Source organism: Camelus ferus, chromosome 12, assembly GCF_009834535.1.
Source record: "Camelus ferus isolate YT-003-E chromosome 12, BCGSAC_Cfer_1.0, whole genome shotgun sequence".
In the NCBI taxonomy this organism is placed as follows: domain Eukaryota; kingdom Metazoa; phylum Chordata; class Mammalia; order Artiodactyla; family Camelidae; genus Camelus; species Camelus ferus.
In genome coordinates, this window is record NC_045707.1 from 19,645,548 (window position 1) to 19,654,441 (window position 8,894).

General features: G+C 37.8%; 1 protein-coding gene across 1 annotated transcript; it reads right to left on the minus strand.

Moving 5' to 3' along the window:
* Positions 1-2,597: 2,597 nt before the first annotated feature.
* LOC102510534 (olfactory receptor 6C2-like) lies at positions 2,598-3,536 on the minus strand. The gene has a single exon (XM_014560322.2). It carries the CDS (start codon positions 3,534-3,536, stop codon positions 2,598-2,600), a length of 939 nt encoding a protein of 312 aa, XP_014415808.2.
* Positions 3,537-8,894: the final 5,358 nt, after the last annotated feature.

The following is an 8,894-nucleotide window of genomic DNA, read 5'->3' on the forward strand; positions in this document are numbered from 1 at the left end:
TAGAAATTTCTTTCGCCCCTACTATCCTTCATGGATTTACACTGACCACATGTCTGAGTCAGGGGAGGTCAGAGGTGCCCATGTGATGCACTCATCCCATTGCCACGGTCCTAATGGTAGCAGTTGCTTATTGGGAACATCCCATATGAACAGTAGAAATATTTCACATGCTTAAAACATCTAGTTCCAAAATACATTCAGAGTAGCAGCTACAACCACTTGGATATATAAAATGCCCATAAATATTTTGACTATCAGCCCATTGCTGGAAGGCTTTGTGAAAACAGGTGCACAAAACTGCAGACGGTCCAAAATGCTGACAAACATCAGTTAATTTCAAGGACCCCAGTGGTGGGGGCCATTCTTGACTGACATCGTAAATCTTGCAACTTTATTTCTACTCCACTTTGATGATCAAAAGCAAATTATAAGCCCAGCCAAGTTAAAGAGAGAGAAAAGAAATCGTGTGCCCTGATGGAGACACTGACACTGTTGTTTTCTTTCAAGATTTTTTGAACATATTGTACCTACAGAAAGGAAAAAAAATCTCAAAATTCTAAAGCCTAAGGCTTCTCACCCAGGTCTCTCAAATGACCAGCACAGCTTCCCTGGCCTCACAAGACCAACCGTGTCCTGCCAGGTCCCTGCGGCCCACCACCCAGGCAAAACACTCTATCTTATTTGTTAGTATCTGTTGCTGTGTAGCGTTGTCACCCCAAATTTTAGCGGAAAAGATAAATTTTTATCACTATAGTTCTGAGTGGAGACAGGACAGCTAGATGGCTCTCACATGGGCCTTTCATTTAGTTGCAATTGTAGGTGACGGCATTTGGAATCATGTAAAGGCTCAACTGAGCTGATGTCCAAGATGACTTTAGGTCACAGGTCACTACAGCTAAGACGGCTGAATGAGACGGGGGCTAACCAAGTCTCTCTCTCTCTACTCGCCTCTGCAAGGCTAGCTTGGGTGTCCTCGTTGCATGGCAATCTCACAGTATTTGAACTTTTGTTGTTGTTGGGAGGTGGGGAGTAATATTTTTTTTTTTAATGGAGGTACTGGGGACTGAACCCAGGACCTTGTGCGTGCGGGGCACGCGCTCTACCACTGAGCTATGCTCTCCCTCCTGAACTTTTTCATGACTCCTGGATCCCCACAGAGCACATGTTCCAAAAAAAAAAAAAAAAAAAAAAAAAAGGGAGAAGCTACAAGTCTCCAATGATCTAATCTCTGAAGTGGCACAACTTCACTTCTACAACTAAAGTCAAATTCAAGTCAGAGAGCCAGTCAAGATCAAAAGGGAGAGGAAAGAAACTACCCCCCACAGTCATGAAGCTGAAAAGGACCTCAAGGGCCACCAGGGCCAAGAGGCAAAGCAGCCGTCTACAGTCAGTCCTTCCTCCCACAGCTCTGCCTTTTCTAGAATCTCAGCCCCTCTGACCCTCATTGTTTCAAACACAGTCTGATTGTAAGTCAATAACTTTTGTGTTTTATTCATATTTGCTGGTTGTTTTGAGATAATTACAGACATATCTCAGAGCTATTATGGGTTCAGTTCCAGACACAATAAAGCAAATATCACAACAAGGTGAGCCACAGAAATGTTTTGGTATCCCAGTGCATATTAAAGTTACATTTACACTTTACTGTAATTTAAGTTTGTAATAGTACTATATCTAAAACACCAATGTACTATCTTAATTTAAAAATACTTCATTGCTAAGAAATGCTAACTATCATCTGAGAACAAAGGGTTGCTACAAACTTTCAATTTGTAAAAAATGCAGTATCTGCAAAGCATCAAGTCACCTTTCTCTCATCTACTAGTTGAGTGACCTTGGGTTAATTATTTAATCTCTCTGTACTCCATTTCCTAATCTACAGAGTCAACAGGAATACTGCATCATAGGGTTACTATGAGGTCTAAGCGAGATAAACCACATAACACATTTACAATAGTACATACTTCAGCACAGATGTGAAGTATATTAAAATAAGGTATGCCTGTAGTCAGAAGAGGAAGTTTATCGACTATCATTAAAGACCACTTGGTTATGCTTTTATTTATGTTGTGTTTTTTGGCATATGTTTGGCATATTAGGAGAGGCAAGGAATATTATTATAATTTTGTGAAAATCCATATATTTATTGTGAGGCAGTATTAAAAAGTTGGATTTGAAGATAAAGGCAGCTTATATTTTCCTAAGAAACAATGTCTTTATCCTCTTTTTTGTTTTTTGTTGTTTTGTTTTTATCCTCTTGAAAAGGGAAAGTACTTTGAAAGAGGCTGTGTTACCAAGAGGAAAGAACAGATTCAATACACAAGATTAATGAATAATGTGTATTTGATAAAACTAAAAAAAGAAACTGATTGAAATGTAGATTAGAAAGACAGAAGTTTCAGAAAAGTAGAGAACTACCTATCTGCGTGATGCTAGGTCCCTCACGGTTCTTTCTTAGACTTTCTTCTCAACTCCCAAGTTGCTCCTCTGCATTAGAAGACCACATCCACAACAGCCATGCCTCAGTTTCCACCCATATGCTGCTAACTTATTGTTTTCATTTGAATTCCCAATATGAAAATTGAAATATATTTCAATTAATATTTCTTTGAAAGAAATGCAAGTCTTTTCAAGATGTCATGGAAAGATTGCTTTACTTGTTTATTTCTCAGGGTATAAATGAAGGGGTTCAACAAAGGAGCAACAGATGTCGTGAGCAGGGAAATTCCCTTATTAAGGGCCACTTCATCCTTAGCTGAAGGTTTGATATACATAAAAATGCAGCTGCCATAGGTCATGGAAACCACAATCATGTGGGAAGAACACGTGGAAAAAGCTTTTTTCCTTTGCTGAGCAGAGGGTAATCTTAGGACCATCCTGATGATGTGTATGTAGGGCAGAATTACACATACAAGGGTCATTATGAAGGTCAACACAGCACAGAGTATAACCAGCTGCTCTATGAACCATGTATCTGAACATGAATTCTTCAGTATTGGAGAAGCATCACAGAAAAAATGGTCAATAACAGAGTCACAGAATTCCAGGCGGAGACTCAGGCCAAGGGGCAGGAGAATAATCAATAAGCCAGATACGCAACAACAGACGATGAGATTCCTGCGGACTCTGCTGTTCATGATGGTCACGTGGTGCAGGGGTTTGCAGATGGCCACGTAGCGGTCATAGGACATCACAGCCAAGAGGAAAAATTCTGTAGCTCCAAAGAGGACAATAAAAAATATTTGGCTGAAGCAGGCATTGATGGTGATGGTTTTGTCCCCACTTGATATGATGTAGAGGTACGTGGGGACACAGGCAATTGTAAATGAGATTTCTAAGAAAGAAAAATTTTGAAGGAAAAAATACATAGCTGTTTTTAAATGAGAATCCACCAAGATGGGGGAAATTATGGTCAGATTCCCAATTACACTTAACATATATGTGATCAACAGAAAGCTAAAAGCCAAAATCTCTAGTTGTGGATCATTCGTCAAACCCAGGATGATGAACGTTGTTACTGCCAAACGGTTTCTCATCACTGTCTTCATACTATTGCCATTGGTTCAAGACTGCTTCACATAAAAGGCATAGAAATTAGATCTGAAGAGCAATGTCAAAATATGACAGAAGCAGACCGCATCTATAATACCAAGCAAACCCAGTCACATGCATGTCCTTCTGGAATTTAATAATCAGATTTTGATGAGATAATTCCCTCAAATCCACTGAAATGTGCCACAGGGAGCTTAAGCTTTGGGGAAATTTCTTTTTAAAATTACTGCTACTAAAATTGTTTTAAATATTCTAGGATCTCCCAACTCATAGCACTATTTCTAATTCTCTTTTTTTTAAGTCCATACTTCGGTTGAGACATCTCCTATTGGATCAGAAGTTGGCCACTTTTTAGCTATACTTTGATGGGTCATTGAGTCTATTTATTCCAAAGCATTTGTACTCAAAAGCTAAATCCTAAAATTCGTTTGCTTTAAGTTGTGGTGCCTGATAAAATGCAAATATATGGAAGATAGCATTATGCCCTAGGTGCAGAATCTCTCCAGATCTTTCCTCCAGTGAACGAAGCATTATTTAAAGGTCAAGTTAGATTTCTCCCAGAAAATAGTCATTCAATGGCCCCTTTCTCCGGACTTTTTCTAAGTTCCTCTTATTTCCTTTTTTTCTATCTCTGTTCTCCGCAGAGAACTTTATTAATGCATGACTATTTTAATACAATTTGAAGAAAACATGGGTAAAAATGGATAAATAGCTGAAGGATATCAAGATATACTTTGCTTTCCCTCCTTCATGACAGCAGAAGTGTGATACATGTTTCACAGGGGCTAAATCTATGGACCTTGGAACAGTTTGTCTGGGATCAAATCATGTCTCTCTCATCTACTAGCTGAGTGACCTTCGGCAAATTATTTAATCTCTCTGTACTCCGTTTTCCTAATCTGTGAAGTGGAGTCATCAGGAATACTGCATCATAGAGTTACTGTGAGGTTTAAATGAGATAAACCACGTAGCATGTTTACAATAGTACTTAGGACATGATTAATATTATACTTTTTTTCTGAAGCCAATCTTTCTCATAATCTCAAGAGGGCATTTAGCTCCACTAGGAGCACCTCCCTCTCTCTCTCTCTATCTCTCAGCATCATCAATTTCTTCCACTTTTCTAGACGTACTTCATCATCATCCAAACATTCTCTGGTATGACTCTATACTTAAAAAAACAATAAAAATACTCATAGGGAGTGACACGTCAATCACTACACTCTTTTATATAGTTTTTACTTTAGGAAACATGTTAATCTGCATATTCAAAAATAAAATATATCTTCCAAACAGATAATTGACCTCTTTATTAATATAATTTCTATCTACTCAGTTCATCTTTCAATGTGATATTAAGACAACTGCCCAAGAGTATGGTTACTCAAGATCTGGGCATTAGCCCCATAATAATAGTTATATTGGTCTACTCAGCTATTTATCTTCATTCAATGTTCTCTCTTCATTCAATGTTCCAGGCCTCCACTGCTCAATGCAGTAGCTATCAGCTATATATGGCTATTGAACACTTGAGATGTGGCTGGTTCAAACCAAGGTGTGTTATAACCATGAAATACACATCAGATGTCAAGACTTAGAAAACAAATATATAAAATATACCATTTATAATTTTATACTGAATACATGTTGAACTGTTAATATTTTAGATATATGGAGGTAAATAAGATACATTATTTAAAATCAAGATCACCTGCTTCTTTTTACCTTTTGAATGACATGACCAGAAAACTTTAAATTGCAAATGTGACTCACATTTTATTTCTGTTGCACTGTACTGTTCTAGGTTTTCAAGTTCTTTCACATTGGGGAATTTTGAAAAAAGGATCTCCTAAGACAAATTAATTTGTTTTCTAAATGGCTTTCACGCTTTTGTAATATAACCCTCAAATAACTTTGAAGTGTATGCTCCCTGACACTGAAAAAAATGAGGCTTTTTTTTGTCTTTGTGAGGTGAAAAGTATCAACTCCCACCAGGTACAGACTTACTGCTGTACATTGCCAGGTAACAGACATTGTGAAAGAAAAAGGGACATTAACCTGGATTTATGAGACAAATAGTTTGCAAAGAGGTGATACAGGTACTGAAAGATGGGGGGATATTAAAAATGGAGTGTTTACTAATGGTAATTGAGATATATAAGATATAAATACATAGACAGAGACAAAATAGATAAATGAGAGACAGAGACGGACAAAGAAAGAGAAAGTGAGGTAGATAGTAAATTAGGAGTTTGGGATCGGCAAATACAAACTACCATGTACAGAACAGATACACATCAAGGTCCATCTGTATAGCACAGGGAACTATAGTCAATAGCTTGTAATAACCTATACTGAAGAAGAATATGTATATATAGCTGTATCACGATGCTGTACATCAGAAACTAATACACATTGTAAATCAACTATACTTCAATAAAAATAAAAAATTAAAAAAAGACCGGCAGAGAGAAATTAGGAAAGGGCTTCCTGTGTGTCAGTCAGACCACGGCACGTGGTGTTGCACCAGCTTAACGATGCATAAAATGCATCCTGCCCACGTTTCCAACTGGTGAAGATTCATGAGCTCTATAAATAACCTCAGAAATAACTGGATTTCTCAATAAAATATCAAAAACAAATAAATATTGAAAAAAATAATCATTTTTTTTACTAGAGTGAAACATAATCACAAACGCCTTCTCTATAAATTATTTGCTGAAACAGGCCTGGCTTGAAAACACCCCAGTACTTACCTCTGACATTCTTCATCGTTTCACCAGGAGGCTACACCTCAAATGACCACAGTGAGCTTCACAGTTAAACAAAAAGTTACTAGTAGGATCGTCTAAGTGCATTCCCAGCCCCTCGCCCCTGGGAAGCTACAGTCACCATATATATACACATGGTTTCTAAACATATAATACCATCCTATTCTAAAATTAAGATATACTTCTGTGCACTCTGGATAACTGAAAGGAAGATAAAGTCCAAAGGGCAAGGAGGAGTTAGGAAGACACTCTGGCTCTGCGAAAGTGAATGTTCTGATTTTCTCTGCTCGAACAGGTTTTTACATTTATGACCCTATTTATTTCCTTCATTTCCAACAGGTGTGCACAAAATAGGTGTGAATAAAAAATTCCTCGGAGGACCTGATTCAAAACTCTCCATTGAATTAAAAATATAATTTACTTTACAAAAAAAAAATCCTAAGCCAAGAAATAAAGATAATTTCCTGAGAGAGAAAAAGATGCAGCAGTAGTAACAAGCTCAGTCCAAGCATCAAAAGCACTAAGATTCCAGTGTCCCATCAGAAACCTGTTTCTAATTATTTGTTCACACATGGTTTATGCAATGCAACAAGATAGCCTTCTTATCTAAAATTACACCCATAACAATATTTAATATAGAAAATTCAAAAATAGATACAAAAACTGAAAAAAGAAAACCATAGAAACTGTAACATCCAGAATAAACATTATTATTTTGGTGTTTCTCCTTCCAAATATTGCCTACCGTTAACATGTGACTGCTGCACTATTACTAGTTTATTATAAAGGACACTTCTCTGGAACAGCCAAATGGAAGAGTTTCATAGAGCGCAGTATGGAGGATGGGGCAGCATGGAGTCTCCATGCTCAGCCCTCCCAGCATCTCGATGTGCTCCCCAATCTGGAAGTTCCCCTCACCTCCCTGTTCAAGAGTTTGTGTGGTAATCTCCCTCTCTCACTCACCCCGCCCCAGAGGCAGTAGACAGGGCTGACAGCTTCAGTCCTCTAGTCCTTTGGTCTTTCTAAAGATCAGCCCCATTCGGAGGCTACCTAGGGTCCCCACCCTAAGTTTCCTTATGAGCATAAACACAAGGTAACAAAAGACACCCCTATCAATCAGAAGATTTCAAGAGTTTTAGGAGCGCTGTGCCAGGAACAGGGACAAAGACCACATACTTCCTATGACATATATATTTACAAAGTGCAGGTGCAGCAAGAGAGCAGTAAGCTTTTCACTATCTTTCTCTTAATCAATAGAACAAGCAGAAAAAGAAATGAGCGTGTGCAATGAAGACCTGATCACTATAGTATATAAGGAGAGTAACAGATATATGTAGAAACGCACCCAAAAGATGAAGAAGACACTTTTTCATTTTTTGCTTAAACAAGAGAACTATGTCTTCTCACAGTTTGGAAGCTAGAAGTCCAAGATCAAGGTGCCGGCAGGGTTGGTTTCTTCTGAATCCTCTCTCCTCTGGCTGTAGATGACCGTCTTCTCCCTGTGTCTTCACATGATGCTCCCTCTGTGCACCATCTGCCTAATCTCCTGTTTTTAGAAAGACACAGTTAAATTGGATTAGGGATCACGCTAATGACCTCATTTTAACCTATTACCTCTTTAAAGAGCCTATCTTCAAATATAGTCACTTTCTGAAGTAATGGGGGTTAGGGTTTCAACGTATGAATTTGAGGAGAATGCAGCCCAGCCAATAATAGGATCCTAGGGAAATGTACAGCCTGGAGTTGTGTGAGACTTCAAATTGCTGTTAGAAAATAACTGAAACATACCAAGAATAATATAAAGAAACACATGATGTACTGGAAGCTCAGCTTATTAAACATTTTTTTAACATTTTTATTGATTTATAATCATTTTACAATGTTGTGTCAAATTCCAGTGTTCAGCACAATTTTTCAGTTATTCATGGACATATACACACTCATTGTCACATTTTTTTCTCTGTGAGTTATCATAACATTTTGTGTATATTTCCCTGTGCTATACAGTGTAGTCTATTCTACAATTTTGAAATCCCAGTCTATCCCTTCCCACCCTCCACCCCCCTGGTAACCACAAGTCTGTATTCTCTGTCTGTGAGTCTATTTCTAATACAACACAAGTCCCTTGTATAAAGATCACGGCCATGATCTCCCAAGCTCCAGAAGTATCCTTACCTAGAGCTGAGCACTTCTGGTTTCCTTGTGTTCCTTTATACCTACATACCTGTGCAAATGCAAACTATATGTAAAACAGTTTGTATGTGTGTGTTTTAAACTTTGCATAAATGTTATCATTCTGTATGCTTTCTTTCCAATTTGTTCTATTGTGGTAAAATACACATAACATAATATTTACCATCTTAGCCTTTTTTAAATGTATAGCTCTTAAGTAATAAATACACTCCTAATGTTGTCCAACTATGATGCCCACCCATCTCTGTAACTCTTTTCATCCTGTAAAACTCAAACTCTATATCCATTTAACAATAATCCCCAGTTTCCCAATCCCCCAGCCCCTGGCAACTACCATTAATGCTTTGTTTTTATTATTTTGCCAACTTTAAATACCTC